Below are 25,412 nucleotides of genomic sequence, written 5' to 3' on the forward strand. Positions count from 1 at the left end.
CCAAACGGTGACACAACAACAACGTTCTCACACAAACCTGCTGAGACTAAACAGGTACGACAACAATATTAATAACCTGTGAGGAGGAGTTTTATCATCTTCATTGTTCACAAGCAGAAGAGTTAAAGAAGTTGTTTGTGTGTTACATTGATCAGCAGAGCAGTTTGAGTTTGAATCCTTTAATTCAACGTTTACATTAGAGAGAGTTGATTTCAGCATCTGTGAATTGTGTTGACTTTTTTTTCACGCAATCATTTCTAAACATGTGAAGTTCCGTGTTCTTCAAATCTTCAGTTTAGACACTTTACAGACCATCAACAGATTAATACATAATGAAAATAATTGTATGTTAAAAAACATTCGAGGTTCAAACCAGTTGAATCAATTTAGCAAGTTTCTGTTGACGAGTTTGTAAAAATCATTTCTCATCGTTTGAAAAAGAGACGAACACAAAGTCGATCGAGACGGATTTATGTTCCTATGAAAACACAACTCGAGTTTCTTCATTATAAAAAACATCTGCTCTCAAAAAAGTTGTAGTTTAGTTGTGATGAGGGAACAGAAATGAAATAACTGATGAATTAACCAAGAAATCTCTGAGCTTATGATCTTATATAATTAAAATAATAATCTTACAGGAACATCAAGTGCCGTGAATGTGCTTTTTATTAAAAAAATTCTAAACAAGGAAAATGTGAACATGTGAATAAAACAGGCAAAATTAAAAAACAAGAAATACGTTTTCTGTCGTCTTTTGGTCAAACTTTCAGAGTTAAGCAGTGAATTGAATTCAATGAAACAGGGAAATTGTTTATATCAGATTTATAACTTAAAATAAAGTTATACAAGTTTTCATGACCATTGTTTTCAGCTACAGAGCCACAAACCGTTGCTTCCTTTGCTTTTTATGGAAAAAGTTAATGAAAGTAAATTAACTTTTTTCAAAATTACCAATTGATTGACATAAAGAGACAGATTAGCTTCTTTGCCTCATTTGTTTCCACATAATTGTAGAGCAGTGCATCGTCAGCGTAGCTCCAGATATCAGGTCAGATATCTCTGGAGATAAAACACAACAGTCACCGAGACAGCTTCCCTGAGGAACCCCTGATTATAGAGTCTGTTATTATTTCAGTTGCTTGTAGAGCAGAGCTGAGGCAACTGATCTGCAGTCAGATAACTGCAACATGCTTATTGCACAGAGACCTTTAACCGTGATATTACTGACGTATCATTTAAATTAGTGTCCGACTCCTTCAGGCCACTAAACCTGCAGCGGCTTCTCCTGCATCTTCTGCCCAATAACTCTCTGTTACACAGCAGCAGCAAGTCCAGAGACTTTATAATGTAACAAGACAGGAAGCAACATCCCCCCACCCCCCCCCCAGCCCAACAGGAAATCTGCTTCTTATAGTTCAAGTTATTCCAAAACATTCAGAAGTGAACACAACAACTCAGCTGCAGAGCAACAACATCCGAGTCAACAAAAAACATGTTTAAAAAGAAGATCAAAGTTACAGACGTGTCAGTTTTTATAGGTTTAAATAAATGATGTGTTGGAGATATAGAGCCCGACCCATTTAACGATATACATATCAGCCAATGTATAATATCAGAATTTGTACAATCCCTGATAAAGTCCAGGTCGGCCTCGAGGCGTGTGATACAACTTTGCAACTGGAGAGAATCAAGTCGATGTTTACTGAACAACAAAACACAGATTTAATATTAAATTAAATAATCCATTTAAAAAAGAAATAAATGTCCGTAAAAAAGAAGTACCCTCCGTTCCAGGATAAAAAAATAAAAGTGTTTAAAGTCTGTGATAGAAAAGTTGGAGGACATCAGAGAGACTTCCTCCTTCGTCTCGGCCTCATCTCCCAGCGACCAGCCGCTGAAAGATGGAGTCGTCCCTTTGGCAGAGAGCGGCCGGCGTGTCGAACTCCACCGCCTTCCCAGCATGCATCACCAGAACCCGGTCACAGTCCAGGATGGTGTTGATCCTGAGGACACGAGGACACAGAGACAACGTGAAGGAAGAACCAAGAGTTTAAAATGACTTATCTGATGATAGAGTCAGATTCAGTCACTTTCATTCTCCAGACTCTTATGACCTCCCTGGGCCCTTTGACCTTTGACCTTTGAAATCTAACCTGTTCCTCTTTGAGTCCAAATGACAACTTGTCGAAATCTGAAGGAGCTGACGAGGTCACATGTTTAGTTTAATCTTTAATCCAAGAGTCTGAGTGAACATCTGCACTGAGTGTGAAGAACTTCCCTGGAGGCGTCTGGAGATATGATGATCACATGATGGGACGTGTGTTAACTCCCTCTTAACAAACACGACATTTTGAATATTGAGAATCCATCTGGGTTTGACTTTAATAATAATAATGAGATCATGTAACTATATATATATATATATATATTTAAATATCCGGGAATCTAAACCGACTTTTGAATCAGGAGACTTTTCACCTGTGGGCGATGGTGAGGACGGTTTTGTCCTGGAACTTGTCCCGGATGGTTTGCTGCAGCAGCGTGTCCGTCCTCTGGTCCACGCTGGCTGTGGCTTCATCGATGCACAGCAGCTTCAAAACACAGTCTCAGTTACGTGTTGTGATCTCGGTGGATTCAGTAAATACAAACGTTACAGCCGTGAAGGAATTAAAAGGTTTAAAGCTGCTTCACTCCAGAAAACACCAGTAACAGCCTCAGTTAGTGTCAAGTCCCAGTCCAGCTCAACTGGGCGATACACGTATTAGGGAGTAAAATATCAAAACACCAACATATCGGCATGTTATTAAAAAGTGTAGAGGATTCCTAAGATGTGGTTATGACCCTTAAGATAAAGAAATGTACTTGAGGCTCGATACTTTACACGTTTATGATAAGTAAAGAAGTTTAAATGCTTCCAGTGTTTAGAGTCGGAGTTCTCACCTTGGCCTGAGTCAGCAGAGCTCTGCACAGACACAGGAGCTGCCTCTGCCCCACGGAGAAACTCTTTCCTCTCTCTCCAACCTCAGCATCCAGACCACCTGACACACACACACACACACACACACACACACACACACACACACACACACACACACACACACACACACACACACACACACACACACACACACACACACACACACACACACACACACACACACACACACACACACACACACACACTATAAATCAAGTGAGAAGTAGAGTCTTCTATACAAACAACCAGGGGAGTCGCCCCCTGCAGGTCTTTCCAGAGAACACAGGTTCCAGACACTGGCTTCACTTTCTGACCCTGAGTCAGTTTTTAAATCAACAGTTTATGATCTGAACAGAGTCTCAGTGCTTCAGCATCTTTCTCTCTGTGAACCTCCTGGTCTCCATCCTCCTCTTCACGAGGATCAGAAGATTCAGTCTATAAGTTCATCTTGTGTAACTATGAGCAGCTGCCAGTGAAGGGTGGAGGTTTCTAAATTAGGACACTGTGAGTCAGGTGCTTTTCATTTTAAACAGCCACACCTCGTCTTGTGTTCTGAATCGTTCTCCTGCTCGTCCCTAATTCACCGTGTCAGCTCCCCCCCCCCCCCCCTCCCCTCCCCCCCTGCCTCACCCATCCGCTCCACCACAGGGCTGAGGTGACACTGGTCCAGGACGTCCAGTAGCTGCTGGTCTGAGTGGCGCCCACACGGGTCCAGATTCTCCCTGATGGTCCCGCTGAACAGGAAGGGGTCCTGAGGGATGATGGCCAACCTGGACCTGCAGGGGGCGCCAGCAGCACACACAAGTCAGAACTCTGCCTTGTTCAAAACCAAAGGAGCAGGTTTACAGTCACTGCGGTGTTGTGTATTCATAATGTTTTTTTTTAGAAATGGATGTGACTCCGGTTTCTTAATTAAAGTACATGTGAAAATCATTATGCCCAATTCTGCTTTTTCAAAAAATTTTAAATGAATCTTGAGACTCGAGTCCTTTCAGGTTCTACAACCAGAGGAAATTCTGATTGGTTCTGATCACAGGAAGTTGAGACGGCTTTAAATGTCAAGTTTATGTAAACACAGGACGAACGTATGTCAGACATAATTCTCCCTGTGAAATCAAAACTAACATCAAATGAAAAACACATGAAGCTCGGTTCAGGGGTGAAAACGTCTTCAAGGTGAAGGGTGATTTGATTCCCAGTCCTACCTGAGCTGACCCAGGCCCAGCGTGCTGATGTCCAGCCCGTCCAGGAGGATCTGACCCCGGTCCAGCTCCACCATACGGAACAGGGCCAGGAACAGCGTGGACTTGCCGGAGCCCGTGCGTCCCACGATGCCCACCTTCTCCCCGGGCCGCACCACCAGGCTCAGCCCGTCCAGGGCGTTGGGGAGCCCGGTTCTGTAGGACAGCACCGCTCCACGGTACTCCAGCCCGCCCTGCTCGGGCCAGGCAGGGGACAGCTGGACACACAGAAACATTTCACTCTTACAGCTCTTGATCTCGGTTGCTCCCCCCTCTGATGTTGTTGTGACATCGGGATCCGGGTCTGACCTGTGCGTCCTGGTGCTGTGGCTCGGTGGGCAGGCCGGTGGAGTACTCCTCCGTCCGCTCCACGCTCACCAGCTGCATCTCCGTCTGCGTGAAGCTGAAGATGAGGCCGGACAGCAGGGACGTGATGGACAGAGCGTAGGACAGGGACAGACCCACCAGACCTGACGGGGACGACACACAACCAGCGTCACGGAACAAGACGACTCACACTCAGGTGCACAGCCGCCACACAGGGCTGACGTCTCACCTGGATCAACGGAGTGGAACTGGTGCTGGACCACAGCGATCACCCCGAGGCCCGTGACCACCGCCACTCCGATCAGCTGCAGGCGGATGTCCAGCCACTGCATGGCGGCGCTGCTCAGGAAGAGGCAGCGCTGGTTCTGCTCCAGACGTTTAGCACTTTCCTCCTCGAACCTGGAGGGACAGAGAAGCTCCTGTGGTTTAGTGTCACTCTGATTCACATGACCTATTCAGGAAACAATGAATTTGGCAGTTATCACGTCACTGGCTAGATTTCAGTCGGTAAGACGTTTGTTAGCTGCTCCAGAAAACTCCAAAATAACAAATACTAAATAATATCAGTGTGTGCCTCAATAATCAGGTTTTGTTGTGTTTCACCTGGAGGAGCTGCCGCTGGCCCGGATGGTTCCCAGCCCGCTCAGCGTCTCAGAGAAGTGGGAGTAGACGGGCGACAGGGTGAGGCTGTACAGGCGCCTCAGCTCCCGGGACGTGTGTCGGTAGAAGAGCTGCGTGCGGTGGTAGAGCAGAGCCAGGGGCAGCAGGGGCACCAGGACCCAGGGGAGGCCGTAGCTCATCACCACCAGCATGCCCAGCAGGCCGAACAGGTTGGCCAGGAGGATGTTCAGGATGAAGGGCAGGCTGTCGTCCACACTGTACAGGTCCGAGGAGAACCGGTTCAGTACCCGTCCCAGAGGGGTGGTGTCGAAGAAGGTCACCGTGGCCTGGAGGGGTCACAAACAGGAATACATTCACCTTTCAAACTAATATCTTAAATATGGTTTTATCTAGAAGCTGCATCACATGATAACTTGATGAACCATCACCAGACCAGTTCCCCTGTAGCTCTATGGAGCACGTTAGCTTCCCTGTCCTGGTTCAGCCTCTTGCTCTCACATGTCTTTACCACCAACACGGATCTATTCATTATGGTTTCACATTTCTGACCAATAAGAGCGTTCCTATCTGAGATGTTCTGGCTTCTTTTCTGGACAGTGGGAGGAAGTGGAGATGTGTCGTCCATCTTTATTCACAGTCTATGATTTAATGATGTAATTAACTGTACAAACTGACACATTAGAGTCTTACAATGTTGTTAATCCATCAAAAGTCTATTTCCACGTTAAACAGGCCCACGACACTGAACACTGCCGCCTGCTGGTGGACGGGGGCAGTGAGACTGAACCTAATGAGTCAGAGTTTGATCCGGGCTCCTCTCAGTCACCAGCCTGGTTCCCTGAACTTCAGCCGGTGCTGCCAAACCTGACAAACACTCAATCTGCTCGGCTCGTACTGGCGCCCCCTGGTGGCCCGGCAGTCGCTGTGGGACTCTGACGCTGACGCACCTTCAGGACCCGGTCCAGGAGTCGGTTGTGGACGGCGGTGGCGGCGCAGATGCCTCCGTAGGCGAAGAGGACGGATCGGAGGGCGGTGAAGACGGTGGTGGCCGCGGCGACTGAGGCGTAGACGGTGAGATAGAACCGGACGTCAGAGCTCAGGTTGCTGGACGAGAAGGTTTGACCAGCCGGCAGCGGACACCTGCAGGGACGGATGTGGAGGTTAATGAATGAAAGTAAAGACTAATTGATAAGAGGAGAAGGTTCTGTTGATAAAGCTGATTATCAGAACAACAGGCTTGTTTTAAAATAGAGTTGATGTTTCACATGTTTAATTATAGACGCTCATTATGAACTGTTATTCAGTGAATATCAATAGATCCCATGTTATCTGCCTCCTCTGAACTCTCTCTGGAAACCACACGTTGTTCCGAGAATACATGTAAGACATAATAATCATATAAATGTAAAATACACGAACAATAACAGTGTCTCTAATATCTCCATAGCTGAATTACAAACTGCTTTGAAAAGGAAAAGACAATAAAACTCCAGTGAGTGAAATAGGAAATGAAACTGTCAAAAGTAGAAAAGAAACATTAAATGTAAAAGATGAAAAGTGTAACACACATGAGGTGTCCGGGTGAGAAGAGCAGCAGCTGAGATGAGATGAAGGAAACTGGAGTGGAACCATTGGGCCTCGTGGAACCATTGTTCCTCAGCTCGGAGATCCAGTGAGAGAGCCACCAATCAGAGACGTTCTTAGAGGCTGAACCACAAACAAGAACAACAGTGGTTGTTAAAAAACAGAGTCGATGTGAAAATGAATTCAAAGAGATAAAGCTCAGTCTGGTTCAGGAGGGAACCGGTTCATTTTCAGATGCAGGAGAATCGTTTTCTAATGTAAATGTAAAGTACGTAAGTCCTGGAGGAGGTGAACTCTCAGAACGTCCTTCAGGTTAGTTTGATCTTTGGATGTAACTGTGCTCGTTGTCTCTAACGTCCTTTCAGATGGTTGACATAAACTGACAGATTCCAATTTGAGCAGCAGAATGAGAATCACAGCATTTAAGTCTGGAGGAATTCAGATGGAGACGACTCTCAGGCTGGAACCTCGACCTTGCATGAGGAGCAGCGACATCAGGACGGAGGAGGCCAGGACTCGGCCCACAGCTGCCCAGTAGGTCTGGTAAACTGTCCACGCCAGCCCCCCCGCCTGCTTCTGCTCCGCCCCCATCTGGTCGGGATCATCAGCCACCAACAGATCGGGCGGCGAACCCGGCTCCTCCTCCTCCTCCTCCTGCTTCGCTGCACCTGTTACAACCAGGAGAGAGAGGAGAGTGAGTCAGACTCCAGATCAGCAGCGACCGATCGGAGGAACAGCAGCAGATCCATCTTCACCTCTCTCTCTCGCGTTCTGCTCGTTCTTCCGGTTCTTCGGCACAGCCTCGACCAGAGGGAGGATTTCAGCTGGAGAACCTGTTGAACAGTGACGGGACAATTCAGGAGACAATATCAAAAAATAAAATAATTCTTTGATCTGCAGTGAATTAACCAAATACTGAATAATGTCATGTTTTATAATGTAGAAGATTCTGTCTGTCTCTGGCATCAGTGATAAACCTGAAGTTCATATGATTGAATCCAACATTTAGAGAAGCTTGTGAGCCGAGTCTGAGCCGAGTCTCAGTTTCTACCTGTTTTGATTATTGTTCCATTCTCCATGAGGACCACCGTGTCAGCTTTGTCCACAAACTCTATACGGTGGGTGCAAAGGATTCTGGTCTTTCCCCGGAGAAGCTCCATGATGCATTTCTGCATGAGGTGTTCGGCCACGTCCGCGTCCACGGCCGCCAGCGGATCATCCAGGAGGTAGATGTCTTTGTCCTGAGGGGACAACACATGTGTTAGGTCACCATGTTGGACGTTCTGTAATCTGACTCGTGGTTTGTTCATTTTGTGTCTTACACATCGACAGTAGTGGGGAATGCTGTGGGGAATCAAACCTGTGACATCCCCAGCAGGAGAAGGATCTTTTAACTACTTCAATGTTTTCATTATCTCATAAAAAAATGGAATCAGCTTCTGGACTGTGACCAGAATAAAGAAATCGTTATCTACAGATTTAGTAAATATGTTCTGGCAGACGAACAGGTTCTCTGGAGGAACCTGCTGATCGTCTGTGAGCCGGAGGCAGATGGCCGCTCGGGGAGGAGGACTGACCATGTACACAGCTCTGGCGAGCGCCAGCCGAGCCTTCTGTCCTCCGCTCAGCGTCACGCCGTTCTCCCCCACTTCTGTCCGGTCACCGTTCGGCAAAACCTGCCGGAGCAATTCAGAAAGGATGAAAGGAAAAGTTCATCCTCTGGGGACCAAGAATATTCAGACTTTACCAAAAGGTCAACCAATTATCACTCAAAGACAAAATAAAATACTTTAAAAGGCGGTAATCATGGTGATGTGTAGGGATAGCGTATATAATAAATGTGCAGAAACAGAAAATATAAGATATAAAACGTAATTTTCCGTACGTTGAGGTCATCAGTGAGAGCACAGGCCTCGATCACGGCCTGGTAGAAGGCGGGGTCGTAGTCTTTGCCGAACAGGATGTTGTCTCGTACTGATGCGTGCTGGAGCCACGCCTCCTGAGACGCCAGACCGAAGCCGGCGCCTCGGTCCGCCACGTAAACCACGCCGCTCACCCTGCAGCGAGAGGAGGAGCTTGTAAAAGACACACCCACCTACACCTGCACCCATTGGACGGTGCTACCTGTCAATCACTCTGTGGTATCCACCCCCCCCGAACACATCTGGTGCTTAAGACTTGAAACCAGAGCCTGAGACAGAAACTCCTTCATGTTTACTGACGTTATAAAGTGAGAAGTCACTTTCTATAGAATCTACCAGTGGAGATAATTAATCAACATGTATACTGAGGAGAGCCTTGAGGAGTCGTACCTGTTGAGTTCTCCAGTGAGCGCAGCCAGTAAGGAACTCTTTCCACAGCCCACTTTGCCCACCACGACCACCAGAGAGCCCTGAAGAGAGAGAGAGAGAGAGAGAGAGAGAGAGAGAGAGAGAGAGAGAGAGAGAGAGAGAGAGAGAGAGAGAGAGAGAGAGAGAGAGAGAGAGAGAGAGAGACAAAGACGGACAGACATTAAAGCTGGAGTTTCCCCATTAAAAGTTGTGTTAGTGGTTTAGCTGCTGTCTTGTACCTTAGTGATGTGTAGATTGAGGCTGTGCAGCATCAAACTCCCTTTAGCGGCCTCAGGTTTGATTCCCTCTCTGCTCGGGTCTGGATCACCAGGCCCCTGCCAGGAAAATGTCCCCTGGCTCAACAGAACTGACGTCTGGTCGTCCTCCGGAGAGACTGTGGACAGATGTTGACAACACAAAACATTTTTCAGTGATTAAATCTTTCACAGGACGTCCGAGTGGGACCGGATAAAACCCCAGGACCAGTTTTCAGTCGCTGGTTGAAAACAAACTCACCCAGAGCATAGTACGCCTGCAGGTCCTGGTTGGTCAGTTTGAAGAAGCGCTGGATTCGCTCCAGAGAAACCTTGGACTCCAGGACGCTGCTGAGGACCCAGGGGAAGGCGTTGAGTGGGATGATCAACATTCCCACCAGAGCCAGCGTGGTGAACACCTACCGGAGCGGAGAGGGACTCAAACCTGTTAGTGACAACTTTACAAAAAGTCACTCTTTACATGGAGTGGATGAGAGTTTTCATTAAACTAGTTTTCTGTGTTAGCATAAAGATTCACGTCTGTCTATCTGATCTACAGCTCAACGTTACTCTTCAACTTTCTGGACCTGATTCTGACAAATGAACCTTCAACCATCAAGTCTTCTTCAGACATGAACTCCAGAGGATTCAGTCTCCGGAGGTTTCTGTTCACAGCAGGAGATTCTCAACAACACAGGAACCTTCATCATCTCACTATTGTTGTTATTGACACAAGAGTCTGTATTCACTCCCTGATTTCACCACAGGACACACAGTTCCCACACATTGTTCAACACACTCTCTACCTTGGCTGCAGTCAGCTGATGTCCCAGCATCACGTAGGTCACGAAGGTGAGGATGGAGATGACCACGGGCAGCGCGGCCCACGTGTACACGCACATGGCGTCCAGGTACTTGATGACCTTGAGGTGGGACAGCTCCCGTTTCCGACAGTCGGCCACCTTCTGGATGAAGTGAGGCTCCCAGGTGTAGAACTTAATGACCCGGATGCCGAAGAGGATTTCTGTCATGAGCTGGAAAAGAGAGAAAAGTCTCAGAGTCTCAGAAAAAGACGACAATATGATTTCATCCTCTGGTGACAGTGAAGTGAGCACAGGTTGTCATTGTGTTTTCATTATTATCAAACAACAGGAGGTCTCACTTTGACGCGGCTGTCCTTGAACCGGAGCATCTGCTTGTTGTTGCTGATGATTCGTGAAGCGATGAACTTGTTGAGCGGCAGCAGCAGCAGCGCCACGCCCAGCCCGCCCAGGAAGGCCACGCCCACCTGCAGATAGAGCAGGTAGAGGGCGATGCTGAAGCTGAAGGGAAGACTCCACAGCTCGTGGAAGCTGTTGAAGAAGTTCACCACCCGGTCGGTGTCCGTGCTCATCAGGTTCACCACCTCTCCCAAGCTGATCCGGGCCAAGCTGCTGCCGCTGACCCGCAGGGCTTTGCCGTAGATGGCCGACACCAGAGCGGCGCGGGCCGACAGCGCCACCTTGGAAACCTCGAAGGAGAAGATGTTCCGGAGGATGGACGACAGCAGCGTGGTGGCAAAGAGCCCGAGTGCACACAGGGCTCCTCTGCTCACCGGGGCATCGTCCTCCTCCATGAAGGTCACCAGACTGCTGAGGAGCAGGGGACCAGTGAAGCCCAGCATGTTGACCAGCACCTTCAGCCCCCCCAGCAGGTAGTACCTCCCCCCAAAGGCCTTGTGCAGGACCCTCAGCAGACCCACATCCCCCTCCAGCTCCAGTGGCTCCTCCAGGTAGTGGGAGCTCCAGGTGCCGTTCAGGAGGTTCCTGCTCACCGGCCGGGGCCACTGATCCCGACCGGCCCCGGCCCCGCCCCCGCCCCCGGCCCCCCCCCCTCGTCTGCAGGCCTCCCAGCACTGATGGAAGTATCGACAAACCACACTGGTCCGAAGTTTCCGAGGGAGATGATAAACATCGGCCGGTTTGTCCAGCTCTCCTCGCTGCCCTCGCCTGAGGAGCGGAGTCAACCACAGGTAGAAGAGTCGAGAGGTGCAGCCGCTCCCGTCCTCCGCCACCATCCCCCCGGTGTCTGTGGGGGGGCTCTCTGGGAGGAGCGGGGACCCGTCCACAGCGTTGGTGTACAAGGTGTAGCCGGCGTCACTGATGCAGGGGAAGGCAAACGCCAGCAGGTACATGAGGAGGGGGAGAGTCCGGGCTGCGGCGAGGACCAATCGGGCCAGTTTGAGAGGTTCTGTGAGGTTCAAGTATCCCTCACTCTCACAGTAAATCACCAGGGTGAAGACCAGGTGGGGGATGGACAGGAGAACCAGCAGCAGCAGCAGCAGGGGTCCTCTGGTTCTCCTGAACACGGTTCTCTGGAGCGCTGCCATGGCACTGACGTGGACCAGCCAGGCCAGGATGGCACAGCTGTCAGTCAGAAGGTCCAGGTACATGTCCCCCTGCTGCAGGATGCTCACCAGGACCACGTCTGCAGTGAAGAGCAGAGCGGCCAGCAGACCTGAGACCAGCCGGAGGGTCCAGCCACAGGGAGGAGGCGTCTGCAGGGGGGGGCTGCATCTGAGGAGCAGGAATCAGACGTTATCTGGATTCTTCAGCTACTTCATTAGGATTAGTTTAGTCTAGTGTCGGGGCTCAGCTTCAGGGACCGGGTCAGGAGCTCAGAACCTGACCCGAGCCCGGAGGAGCACAAGACCAGGGGGGGGTTTTAAACTTCATCATTGATTTGTCAGCGGTTTCATTTTAAATTCCTATAAATTAATTTAAACAAAACTGATGAGCTTTAATATTTATTTGAATTTATTTGAGATTCTCTCTGTGGTTCTAAAGGTTTGAATTTTTCTCAGTGTCATAATCTTCTCAGATTAAAAAGGAAATCATTTCATTTGTCTTTATGAATTCATCACTTGCTTGTTTTTGTTGTGTATAAATCTAAATGTGATCTTTAGTGTTCACAGTGTCAACGATTGAGTTTGATGATGTCATGAAGCCGCTCGGGATCCTGGGAGTCGTTGGCTTCATCTCCATCATAAATGAAACATGACACAAATCATGTTTGATTCACTTTAACATTCAGACATCACCCACCGGACCAGGCCCAGGTAGCAGGCGCTGAACACGGCCATCGCAGCATGAGGCAGGGCTCCGAGGACCAGCTGGTTGAAGCAGGAGCTGACGTGTCCGTCCGTCCACAGGGGGAAGGGGTTCTCCCTGTCTGTGTGACAGAGGCCCGAGAGCAGCTCGGCTGGTCTGAGGTCAGTCATCCCTCCTCCTACTTCCCCTCCGTCCTTCTATAAAAACATCTGAAGAGCAAGAGGACGACATGAATAACTGACTGAGCCGAGGGAGACGTCTTTGTCCTGAGAGGTCAGCTTCTGATCGAATCATAACGTGGCTCATTTTTGTTTTGTCAGTTTTCACAGAACATTGTGTTTTTTTAATTTTCCACATTTGGTCCAAGTCTGTGTTTATTCGTTTGTTTGTTATTTAGCAGGATTACGCAAAAACTACTCAAAAGAGTGGAACATGATCCAAATATGAGCCCATTGCAGTTTGGTGTGGATCCAGGAAAAGGAGGTTTCTCAAAGTTTGAATGGATTTCTGATGAAGCTTTGAGAAGTTATGGAACTCTGCTCCTCGTCAGTGGAGATGGATCTTCACACGACATGGAGCTGCAGCAGGTCCGACACTTTATTGTCGTTTTCACACTTTGCAGCACGTTTCTGTATCTGCAGATGTTTTCTTAACGTGCTCCCTCGGCCTCAGTAAGATCCAAATAAAGATTATTAGAAATTAACTTCTTTAACACATCAGTAAAACGACAGGAGAGCCAGACCTCTCTGTCCATTTGAAATCAAAGGTTTGAAATGAAATAGTTAAAAGTGTAAACCACTCTAGAGAATACAGATATCCTTTCATAGACTATAAATCTGAAGGGAGTTCATTCAAGCTCAATTGGTTTCAATGGTTCCATGTTCTCAACTTCACTGATTTAAACTGTTTTTTACAGGAAGAACCAGTTTGTGTGGTTCTTTCTCTCAAAGGAGGAAGTTGAGTTGGTGAAACTGCAACAGGTGAAAACACCAGAACCAGCCTCCATTTAAATCCTCTGACCTGAGACCAGCAGAATCCACCTGAGCCTCCAGCTGCCAACACATGTAAACAAACCAGGCTAGCTAGCTAGCTCAGCTAGCACAGACTGACCGCCGCGATAACAACACGGAAATAACACGAGCGCGCAACAGTGACGCGTCACGCACGTGTAAAGTTCAACTCGACGAAACTATGAAACTGAGCTAAACATCTTTTAAACATTTAAACATCACCGGTTTCCGGCTAGCTGTCGTCCTGTCCCCTTCTGATGACGTAGACACCTTTCAAAATAAGAGTTCCATGTAAAGGTTTCATTGAATCACAAAAAAAATTCCACAATTCAACATTAACACAAATGTATTTATATGTTTCACGGTTTTTTCTTCTTCAATGTCCTTGTAGTTTATTTCTTATTAGATACAATGAGATATGATAATTAAGATTCTCATCTTATCGTAAACTATTTTCCATTGAAATGTTTTATTAAACATTCATGAATTAATCTATTTTGAGGGAAAAAACAAGATAAAGTATTTATTTTAAATTCTAAGCTTCAGCTTTTAAATAACGAAATAATAAATAGCAAAAATAAAGAGACTCAACGTTAGAAGAATAGCTTAAAGGAATTTTTAAAATATTAATTGTTGGAAATAAGTCTTATAATCTACATTCACTGTTTCTTCAGCATTTATGTTGCTGCAACAAAATAAAACACGTGTCAGTCATAATTTATCAAAACAGGTGCAACACTCTACATTTAAATATAAATATAATTTTATTTAAAGGTCAGATATTGAATATCTAAACAAAATAACAAAACATGTTATGTGATGGAAACAAATCTGTACCTTTGGATTCTCCCCTTGACAAACTGTGATGTCACATTTATACATTTCAACAGTTGTCAATAAACAACACTAAACAAAACAAAAGTTGAAAGAGACGCAGAAACAGTTTGAGTTGTTTATTGAGGGGGTGAAGTAGAAAAGGAGCAGACGTGGTGTTTTAGCACCTTTATACAAGTTATAAAACATCTCCTGGTTCTCTGGCTGCTCCTGATGAACGTGTGGAGAAGGAGAAAAGCTCTCGACTCGTAGAAACGTCTCAATTTGAAAAAATCTCATTACGTTTGAATTACACCGGAGATTAAATTGACAAATTTTGGAACCTGTGATTTTGATCAGTGCACATGACATTAGCATGTAACATAAGTTAAAAACAACAGAAGGAATTTTACAAATGTTGTTACCTGGAATTAGACAGAGAACATCATGAAATACTGGGTGTAGCTATCTAAGGCATCTTAAATTCAATAGAAAAGAAGATCTACAAGTCTCATCCAAAGCAGGAATGAAGCTAAACCATGTCACATTATATTTGATTCCTCGCACGCTGTACAAAGTTTGTTTTCTTCAGGGCTGGTCGCACAAACCTCAACACTGGGCAGCTGAACTTGTATTTTTTTAATATCCTACATTTACCGTGTCTCCCAGACACACACTGTATTTACATAGTCAGATGAGAACATAAATATGAGCCGGCTCTTTCTATCCGTCCCAATGGCATCGCATGTTCTCCAGACACATTCTTAAAAAAATATACCAAATATTGGCCACCTACGCTTTAAACCGTCTGCCGCCGTGAAGCACTGAACTCAAAGTGCGTTAAAAACATGTCTGACCTGTGTTGAGCTTTTTGGTCAAACCTCTGTGTCGTGTGCAGAGAGGAAGGTGGTTGTTGGAGCGTGACCTTCCATCGCACACGCATGTCACAGTATTAAAACACGCCACAGGGGAAACTCTCTCATGGCACAGAGCTCATTTGACCAAAAAGCTTATAATAAAATAATTCACTGTATTTGTTGGATAAAAAGAAAAAGCGAGCGTCAAACTGACTGAGGACCTGTTAGAGAACATCTTCATTATATCAAAAAACGATATCAGCAACAGTTTGTTTGCTATAAAGCAAATGATGAGTGACATGTGAATACTGTACAGTCGGCCTAATGCTGGTCATCAGAGGGAAACGTCAGAATTAAAGCTTTCACATAGCTGGAGAGGAAATCAAACACAAACTGAGGCCTGAGAAAGCGTTGTGTTGTTTTTTTGCATCTTGTGACATGATTGTCGAGTTAGAGCAAAGAGTTTGAAATCTGAATCATATTTACAGCAGAGGCTACAAATCACCGGATGAAAACTATACTGTGATGAAGCAGAAGAGCAGTTACCCTGGAGTCGTGTTTCACGAGGAGTCGGTTGGACTGGGAATCGTTTGGTTCAGCTACCAAATGTGTATTTTTTTGTGTTTTTTTTAAGTGGAGTATAAACATGTTTTTAAAAAATATACAAAATACTGAAACACTTTATCGGTTAATTAAAGAATCGGGTGTTTTCCGCTGGTTCATCCTCCCAGAAGCAGCCGTCGGTGAACTTTGATAAAACATATGAAAGTTTGAATCAGTAACTATTTGGTGAATCAGGTGGAAGATTTGGTTCCAACACATATTGAAGTTCGATGCCCAGGACAGAAGCGGACCTGCCGTGTAGCAGCTGAGTTTCAGAGGGAAGAGAGCGTGTCAATCATATCTCACTGAATTCAGCTGAACGCACCCAGAGCCCTGCCCCCCCCCCCCCCCCCCGATCACACAGGAAATGAAGACGCTGCACTGAGTTGAATATGGTTGCAGTGTTTCTCTGAACGTAGAGAACTGTAGGTAGTACACATGTTTCATACGTGACAGGTTGTTAGTACAGCTGCCACGTGTGTCAAATCTATCAAACAGAATTCAACCTGGAACTATCTCACCGGTTACTAGTCTGTCCTGTAAACCCCCCCTCACGTTTAATACCATCCCAGCCTGGTTCACTGCCAGGACCAGGTCCTGTTATTATCCAATTAAAACTCAAGCCTGTACAAAAGCCTAAAAATACTTTCTGTAAATTCAAAGTTGAAACTTTCTCCACGACGCTGCCACGGACCCTTGAGCAACCAGACGGTGTTTTCAGGACAATCTACATTTCTACGTATTCTTTAACCATCTGGGTCCGGTCCCCGTCTGGAACATTTACAAACTTCACATTTGTTCCATCTTCTTGTCACATTCAGAACTTTGCTCTTCACCAAGTCATCACCAAACTTATCCAAAGTCCAGAATCTCTTTGTGGTTTGTTTGAAAAATGATTTTAAAATGTTAATGACAACTTTTAAGGCACAGTGACTTCTGGCCCCGAACGGTGAAACTGATCCAGAGTCAGAAATCTTTCTGAACTCGTTTCTTCTCCACTGAGTTCCCAACCTCTTTCTTTCTTATTGTTTTAACATCTTGTTCTCAACTTTCTCATTTAGTCTCTTTCGATTTTATGTCAATCCTATTCCAAATCAATTTGTAACGACTGTATGAAAAAAAGATATAAATAGTTTATAATCATTATTAATATTATGTATAATAATACGCATATACACACTTTAAAAATAGCCAATGTAAACTGAAGAAGTTTTGTGGTCCCCAACTTTTTTTGGGGGTAAATCAGCAAAAAAAAAAAACTTCTGCTAAAACACAAATAGATCATTTCCAGATAAAATAAGTTTTTGGTAAATTTATAAAACACTGCGTCAAATTCTTTTTTTTTTGCTTCTTCACAGACAATTTGTCAGAGTTCCCGATGTTCCACGAAAAAAACAACAAGTGGAGAATGATTTGTGGGTGAGAAAAAACCCAAAGTGAAGCAGTGAGTCCTGTGGCCTCAGGTGAGGGAGTCTGAATTACTCTTCTACCAAAGAAGTTCATAAATAAGCCGGCAGAGTGGTGCCTCTGCGTCTGGAGACTCCTCTTCGAGTCACTTCACACGTTCAGGCCTCCGCTCGGACCAGACGGGAAAATAACACAAACAAAAATGATCTACTGTTGTTAAATGTGCTGGGTCAGTTAGAAGTCTCTGCACACCACACAGCGTCCTAGAGGAATGAGCGGAGACACGGGGAACTGGTTTTTGGAGTATTTCCCAGTATGGGATAAGTCTCAGTCTCCCCTCGCCCCCTCTGCAGCTCCACTAACACAGTCTTGAGTTTGTGTGTGTGCACGCGGGGTGCACGGTGCGCTCACAGGTTCTTGGTGTTTATGTGCGTCTTGTAATGCTTCGTCAGGTGGTCGCTCCTCATGAAGCGTTTCTGACACTGGCTGCACTCGAAGCGCTTGTCTCCTGTGGGGGAAACACAAGCAGTGAGCAGGGTGATCACTCGCTTTAATAACAAACTCTATCACATGACAGACGTGTGTGTGTGTGTGTGTGTAGGACACCTGTGTGCGTCCTGGCGTGCCGCTGCAGCTCGTCGCTGCGCGTGAAGCGTTTCCCACAGAAAACCCAGTTGCAGGCGAAGGGCCTCTCGCCGGTGTGCAGCCGGACGTGAGCTCTGAGCAGAGACGTCTTCCTGAACGTCTTCTCACAGCCGGGGACGTGACAGATGTGCTTCCTCTTCCCGACCTCCCCGGGCCTGCAGCGTGGCCGAGCACACAACAAACACACAAAGGCACACACAAACACACACAAGCAAGATAAACCGTTAAAAGAGACGAACTTTAAAATCTTTCAAACAATCAAAAGCTACAAACACGTTGTAAATCTGTCCAGGAATCAGTTCTGCAGTTGATAATGTTCCCTTGAGCATCTTAATATCTCCTCTCTTTATTAAATGTTTCTTCCAGACCCCCCCCCCCCCCCCCCCCATGGATGGTGTTGTAATGAACTGCACTGACCTCTTGTCTGCGTCTTTGCAGTTGGGGCAGGTGCAGGCCATGCGTCTCTTCTTCTCTCCTGGCTGACCGGGCAGCTCCAGGGTCAGCGTCTGGTCCACCTGGATGGCGGCCTGGCCCTGCGCCGCCAGCTGGAGCCCCCCGCCCTGCATGGCCTGCATGGTGAGGTGCTGCTGGCCTGAGGGACACAGAGGGACACAGAGGGACACAGAGACAGACGCAGTGTGAGAGACGCAGCGGCCAATGAGACGAGACCAAGTTTGCTTTTAAATGAAAGGATTCAAATGTCTCTGGATTCTTGACAATCAAATGTTGCTCTTGTAGTATTTGTCAATTTGATGCATCACAACTAAACACACAACTTTCATTGTGTGAATACAGAATGTTGTGTTTGAGTAGAATTATCACGATTAATTTGTTACGTGAGATTTGTATTTTCAAAACAGAATAAAATGTCCCTACGACCTTTTTTATAAATATATAAAACTCTGAAAAAATAATAATGACTTTCAGATGTAGTGTGATTTAAAGTCCACAACATTAAGTCTCAAAGTTCTGTCCAACAAATTTTAATTAAAAGCAAAACTGATTCTCAAAGTTTTAGAGACTTTAGTAGAATTAATTTTCTTGATATCTTAGTGACGCGTTCCATCAAGGAGGTTATGTTTTCACCCCTGTTCTATGAATGATTGGTTTGTTTCCTTGTTCTTTAGCAGGATCACTCACTAACTCCATGTTTCCTGTGAGTCAGTGAAACGACTCGTGACCCACTCACCCCCCGCGTTGGTGATGGTGACAGGAACTCCCTGCACCTGGACCCCGTTGATGCTGATCGTCTGCACCGCCTGCGCAGCCGAGGGGAGCTGCGACGGGTTCAGCGCCATCATCCCCCCCGCTGGGGCAATTTTTGCCAGAGTCCTCTCCTTCCGCCCCCCCGCCAGCGTCCTCTTGGTGCCGGCCGGCGGCGAAGTCGTCGCGGTGGCGACCGACGTGGTGGAGGTGGTTGTTGTTGTGGAGACGGAGTCCTGGAGCAGAACCGACTGCCAATCACCAGACGCCGTTTTGAAGAAGATCTGAGGAGAGGACATGATGATGTCAGAGGTTTTCTTATAACTGGAGAGAAAATGGATGAATACTTTAATAACACAAAAAAATATCATGAAAGCAACGATATGTGACAGAGACGTTTTCAGACATGAACCTCAGAGAACATCCACAAAATGAGGTCCAGACTTTCTCTGGAGTTTCTGCTTCTTCAGTGACTCCTCTGCCCCGAGTTCGAAAAGTCGTCAACACACAAACTCACTCACGGTCGATGTGTTGAAACGGTTAATTGTCACATTCAGAGCACATGTGACTGGATACCTGTGTTGGTGATGGATCTGTGGGAGAGACCTGCAGGTTGGTGGGGGCCGGCTGTCTCTGTGGGACGGGTGGCAGAGTGGCGGAGGCGGCCTGCACCACCTTCAGTGCCTGCTGCGGGATCTGAACCATTTGAGAATCCTGTTTGGGCTGCACCAGCTGGACCTGCTGCACCATCGGAGGCTGCCCGGGACTCTGCACGATCAGGAGGTTGTTTCCAGCCTGGACGCACAGAACCAGGAGAAGAGAGGTTACTGGGACGCTCAGGTTTTAAATCGACTCTATCATCTGAACTGGTGAGTGACTGACACCTGAAGAGGTCCTAATATGAACACTACAGAAATAAACTGTCTTACCCAGGAAGTCCCTGGTGCCTACAAGTCCAGAAACTTAACATTAACATTGAACCCTTCCACACCACAGAGGACACTTGTTCTGCAGCAGTCGCCGGTGAAAATATCAAAAACAGGGGATTTCATTTCTTCCAAAGCTTCTCTTTAGACGCACCTGAATGATGTTGTCCCCGGCTTCGATCAGGATCGTCTCCATCTGCTCCGGGGGGGGGGAGGCGGCCTGTGCAGGATGAGACAGTGGAGTTTGTGAAGCCAGAACCACTTTCTTCCTCCTCCCTCGTCGTCCCTTTCCAGGAGTGAGGGTGGCCGTCTCTGTGATGATCTGAGTCCCACCCACCTCTCCGGTCGCCACGTTGAGCGGCAGCGTGAGCCCCCCCGGCAGCTGCACCATGTGAGCAGCCGAGTGGTTCGGCCTCCGCGACTTCGGACACGGCTTGATGGCGACAGTCTTCTGTGGCGTGACCGGAGCGGTGGCGGCCGCGGGGGCCGGTACAGTCATTGGAGTGGTGAGGATGGCCTGGTTGGTGCCGGGTATGAGCTGGAACTGCCCCCCCTGCGGCATCATCTGAATAGTCTGGGGGCCCTGCATCTGCGGCACCACCTGGTACTGGATGTTGCCGGGGGCCGAGGTGTTGCTGCGAGCCGGGCTCTGCTGGATGGTGAGGACGATGGGGCTCCCGGGGGCCGTGGAGCCCAGGCCGGCAGGGAGCTGGATGACATTGCCCTTGGTTGAGAGGAAGCCCAGGTTCTTGGGCGGCGCCGGGGCGATCGGAGCCGGCTTTATGGGGAGGAGCCTGCGAGGCTGCGGCTGAGATGGAGGAGATGTGACGGGAGCCTGAGCAGCGGGGGGGCCGATCTTACTACAGGTCGCAGCCAGGAGGGCCAGAGGAGAGGGCTGGGTGTCCTGCAGGCAGATACACAATCACACAACTCAGAGGCTACTCAAACAGTTCATCACTGAGAGAGAGAGAGAGAGAGAGAGAGAGAGAGAGAGAGAGAGAGAGAGAGAGAGAGAGAGAGACGGTGATGGTGAGAGATGAGAAGCACATGCAGTGTCGTAGATGTGAGTTTCCACCTGTAAGGGTTGTGTGTCCCTCTGTCGTCCATGTGTGTGATCCTCAGGCTGCAGGACGAGGAAGCATTCTACGTGAATCTCAGCTCCAGCTGTTTTAAAGCACTTTATCTACACTGGACGACTTCATGTACCTGAACCATCACAGAGGATGAAAAGCCTCTGAGCTGCTGAGTGGCACCGACATGAAGTCTACTGAACTCAGGGTTTATCCTCCTGAAATGATCCCTGGTCTGAGCCAGTAGACATTTTTCTGTCGCACTGTCACTGGGACTCACCAGGAGTAACTGGGACATTTTCCAGACCCTTTAGAAGGAGGCAGGCAGGAATGTGTGTGGAGCAACCGACTCAGACATTTGTGATCTCCCTCTGGACAATTTTTCCAGAAAATGCTAGTACGAATACTTTAACATTTAGCACAATATTCCAGTGACCAAAATCCAAGATGACTTTAAGTCTTGCCTGACTGAATATTCTAGACTCGAAGGTCCACTCAGTCTTTTGAGGTTTCCCACTACTCCTTCAGTCGAAGCTGAAATTACCTGTGAAAGCTCCAAACAGCTGGTAAGTGGACTTTAGGTTGATTTGTACCAGTTATTGTTCCCTAAGGTCAAAACCGTTTATGCTCAGATAAGTGTTGTGTTACAAAGCTGGTGTTATTCTCTTTAGTGTGGAAACTGAACTGCTAAAGGAGTTAATGTGTTTTCAATCTGCCTTAACGTGTCAGATCACGCTACATGTTTGAAATGCATCAACGAATGGATGTTAAAATAAAATATAAAATGTTCTTCCAGTGCCACAGAGAGAGAGAGAGAGAGAGAGAGAGAGAGAGAGAGAGAGAGAGAGAGAGAGAGAGAGAGAGAGAGAGAGAGAAAAGCAGGGAACAACATCCCTTTTCACTCACTTGTGTGGAAGCGGTGGAGGGCTGGAGGTATTCACTGGGACTGACAGCAACAGTGGTGGCCATACTGTCCTGTTGTTCTGGAAAACACAGACAGGGCAGTCACATTCAGGCTGCTCAACACAACATCACATTCCTACACAACACAAACACATCGGAGAAAGCACCACAAACATCTGACATATAAACAGCGTCTGTTACACTACAAGGTCACCAGTGCTAATAACGGCACAAACTCACAAACAGGTGAACCACAGATGAGGTCACCGGTCTGTTGTACAGAATATAAAATGGAAACATATGAGCAAACAAATATCAAGCTACTGGCAACAACTCAGATGCTTTCTACAGAAACACAATGCTGGACTGTGGTCAAATGCATTATGACAGGAGCAGACAGGAAGTTCACTGAGCATATTAGATTCTATAAAGACAGTCAGTGCAGGATGTCCAATAGTTTAAGAGCAGGGTGAATCTCCAGTAATCACAAGAGGTTTTTGAAATACGTAATATTCTGAAATAATTCCCCTGCATCAGACAAATGCACAAATGAAATCTCAGCCCTCTCTGCTTCGGTTTGGTTCTCACAGCTGCCTGGTGGGAATATTAAGACTCAACTCAACATCTGTCATCGCTCTTAAACGTGAAATATCACATCTGCTGAGCTCCTGGTGCGTTAACAGGAAGCTAATGCTTGAGATGAACCAGCAGGTGACACGTAACCACATGACCACACACAAGCACTGTCCTGGCAGCCAGCGCCCCCCCCCCCCACTCCAGCTGTAAGACACGCTGATGAAGTATCACAACTGCACTCGAGTCACAAAGCTTTCATCTCCTTTAATAAGAAAACTTAAAAAAACACACACCGGCTTCATCTCGAGGCTTTGTGCAGAAACTCTTCTGACGATCTGGGAGAAAGACAAACGAGAACCAAACCTCCGCCACAGCCCCCTGGTTAAACCAGGTTTTAATTCCTGAGCTCCAGATCTCAGTTTGGATCGGAACCAGCTCGCACTCGTAGAGATCAGTCCCCGAATTATTCTCTGAGAAATCACTGAGTCTGTTTTTTATTTCCCAATGTTAGTGAAAGTGGTAAAGGAATCTCTGGATCCGATCCGTCCCCCCCCCCATCCTGAACGACTTCCTTCCACCAAGTTGTCCTGGGTGTCTGTCCAGTGGCTGGTTCTGACAAACCAACACACACATGGGGTGAAATCTCAACCTCACACAAACAACACATCTCACTTCCTCCACTCAACAACTTGCTTTGGATCAGGAACTTTCAGATTTCACAGGAATCAAACCACGAAGCTCAGCTCTGATACTCCAGTGTATTCATAATAATAATATATGATTGACAGGGGAACACTCAGCTGTCAGTCACGGGAGGAACCGGCTGTCAACACTGAACTGATCCCTGACACACGAGTCAACGTGAGGAACCAGTTCAGCCCACTCTGCCCACTGGCTCACATGCAGGAACGAACTGGGGCTGTTGGTTCCACAGAAGCCGCAGAGGGATCCAGCTTGCCTGCGTGTTTGAGTCTTTGAGTCCTGAGTCTTTGAGTCTGAGGTTCACACGGGGGAGGGAACACAGCGCGGCCTTAAACACACACACACACTGACTCGGCTGTGGAGCAGCAGCTACCGTTAGCCAGCGGAGCTAACTAGCATCAATGACTTAACATTGGGGCTGGCTCGAGCGGCTAACAGCTAGCTCGAGCGAACTGTGTCCGTGTGCAGCTGCATTCAACGAACCGAACTGGGATCGTCGCTTGAAACCAGTTTGTGTTTCTGTGCAGTGGGAATGCACGTCCGCGTTCCGGAGCGGGGGAGGAGCCGCTACTTCAGCCCCGCTAGCTGCACACTGAGCCCCGCTAGCCGCTCACTGATCCCCGCTAGCCGCTCACTGATCCCCGCTAGCCTCTCACCTAGCCCCGCTAGCCGCGCACTAAGCTAGCTGCAAACTCTTTGATAACGTTACAGAAAGAGGCAGCCCCCTTCCCGGAAGTGCGAGGCTTATCCCGGTGCCCGGAGCGGCCCGCGTCCCGGTGTGAACCCACCGGCTCGTGGCACATCGCGTCCGGCGCCGCGTCCCGGTGTCGAATCCCCGTTTAGCGCAGTAGAAACACAGATAAACACCAATGTTTGAATTCCTACCCACCGCTCATGACGACATTCGCTGTCCGCGAGCCTCGAACACCGAGCCCGGGGAGGAGCCCGCCCCGCTCCGCGCAGCCAATCCGCGGGCGGCGCAGTGCTGAGTGGCGGCCACGCTCGCCAATCGATTCTGGGTGTCATTGTGATTGATATTCAAGGCGACCAATCAAAACGCGGTGTTTATGTGCGTCACCTAGTGGAGGAGGGTTTGGCCAATCGGTTGTCGAGGTTGTGTTTGGCGGAGGCGGCTCCCTGGTGTAAAATCCCTGAACGGACGAGTGTCCTATGAGAGCAGCAGCTTGGCTGATTGACGTGAGTTCTGGCCAATGAGAGGCGTGACCGAGATGTTCGGCCAAAGCCGGAGTGAAAACAGGGGCGGACCAATGAGTTGCGAGGAGCTGCACCGTTAACTCCTTATAATAAACGTCTAGATTTAAATTGTCTATTTGTTCAAACAGTGATTCGTGGTTTTATTGAATCTCATCTGATTGGCTGTGAGGCAGTTTGGTAGAATTCTGCCAAAACATGTTTCCACAGTTTTGGGGTTCAGAGTTTCAGTGTTTCAGGATGTGATCCAGAACCAGGAGTCAGAATCAGATGTGACCCAGAACCAGGAGTCAGAATCAGATGTGACCCAGAACCTGGAGTCAGAATCAGATGTGACCCAGAACCAGGAGGCCGAATCAGATGTGACCCAGAACCCGGAGTCAGAATCAGATGTGACCCAGAACCCGGAGTCAGAATCGGATGCAACCCAGAACCAGGAGTCAGAATCTGATGTGATCCAGAACCAGGAGTCAGAATCTTCTCTGATGTCCTGGTTAAGGTCAGAGATCAGATACGAGTTGTGGTCAGGTTAAGTTTAGGGATTAGTTTGGGTTAGGCTGGCCACAATGAATGGAAGTCAATGCACAGTCCAAATAAGGATAGTGTGTTTGTCTGTGTGTGTGTGTGTGTGTGTGTGTGCACAAGCAATTTAATTGTGATTATTTTAATCTTCGACTGTTGTTCATAAGCCACTGAAATGATGATGAGGCACATCCTCCTGGAACAAGGTGGTTGTTCTCTGTCGTGAAGATTATTGTAACTCGGACTCGGACCAGATTCTGAACACTGGAGACTTTTTTTTTCTAGATAAGTCTTAATTCACAAAACAAACAACAAACAAACAAGGTCTGCCATGATGCCAGCTCTGTCAGGGCCTCAGTTCCAGTCGTGAGCGTCAGTGCCATCTGGCGTCAACAATCCTCCCAGTTGGCCCCCAGCACTTCAGGCTCTTTCTCACTGGACCTTTCACATCCACAATGCATGTGGCCCTTTTCATACAGGCTTCTTCCCAAAGAGGGCACTTGACCTTATTCACGTCCCTGCTGCTCCCGCTGCGTCCTG

At 47.6% G+C, this 25,412-nt stretch overlaps 2 protein-coding genes across 4 annotated transcripts; both read right to left on the reverse strand.

Annotated features, from left to right (window-relative positions):
* Nucleotides 1-178: 178 nt before the first annotated feature.
* abcc10 (ATP-binding cassette, sub-family C (CFTR/MRP), member 10) lies at nucleotides 179-13,672 on the reverse strand. Its single transcript, XM_062388201.1, has 22 exons — nucleotides 13,444-13,672; nucleotides 12,418-12,632; nucleotides 10,497-11,889; nucleotides 10,141-10,368; nucleotides 9,597-9,753; nucleotides 9,320-9,474; nucleotides 9,063-9,142; nucleotides 8,636-8,807; nucleotides 8,328-8,426; nucleotides 7,802-7,991; nucleotides 7,506-7,583; nucleotides 7,224-7,418; nucleotides 6,735-6,873; nucleotides 6,114-6,306; nucleotides 5,149-5,492; nucleotides 4,775-4,944; nucleotides 4,528-4,688; nucleotides 4,183-4,436; nucleotides 3,608-3,753; nucleotides 2,941-3,038; nucleotides 2,479-2,591; nucleotides 179-2,003 (listed from the first exon to the last, which is right to left on the reverse strand). Exons 2-22 carry the CDS (start codon nucleotides 12,591-12,593, stop codon nucleotides 1,874-1,876), a joined length of 4,671 nt encoding a protein of 1,556 aa, XP_062244185.1. The 5' UTR covers nucleotides 12,594-12,632; nucleotides 13,444-13,672; the 3' UTR covers nucleotides 179-1,873.
* A 2,378-nt stretch (nucleotides 13,673-16,050) lies between these two features.
* Nucleotides 16,051-24,082, reverse strand: sp2 (sp2 transcription factor). 3 transcript variants are annotated; one of them, XM_062388305.1, is made up of 9 exons: nucleotides 24,028-24,062; nucleotides 21,864-21,940; nucleotides 20,225-20,791; nucleotides 20,042-20,107; nucleotides 19,538-19,756; nucleotides 18,948-19,245; nucleotides 18,176-18,350; nucleotides 17,720-17,913; nucleotides 16,051-17,621 (listed from the first exon to the last, which is right to left on the reverse strand). In XM_062388305.1, the coding sequence occupies exons 1-9, from the start codon at nucleotides 24,032-24,034 to the stop codon at nucleotides 17,521-17,523; spliced, it is 1,704 nt and encodes a 567-aa protein (XP_062244289.1). In that variant the 5' UTR covers nucleotides 24,035-24,062; the 3' UTR covers nucleotides 16,051-17,520. The 3 variants fall into 3 exon arrangements, with proteins under 3 accessions (XP_062244289.1, XP_062244291.1, XP_062244290.1); XM_062388307.1 differs by having other exon boundaries at nucleotides 20,042-20,791; nucleotides 24,028-24,082; XM_062388306.1 differs by lacking the exon at nucleotides 24,028-24,062 and adding an exon at nucleotides 23,927-24,019 and having other exon boundaries at nucleotides 20,042-20,791.
* Between the last annotated feature and the right edge of the window lie 1,330 nt (nucleotides 24,083-25,412).

This window comes from Platichthys flesus, chromosome 5, assembly GCF_949316205.1.
Source record: "Platichthys flesus chromosome 5, fPlaFle2.1, whole genome shotgun sequence".
Lineage (NCBI taxonomy): Eukaryota > Metazoa > Chordata > Actinopteri > Pleuronectiformes > Pleuronectidae > Platichthys > Platichthys flesus.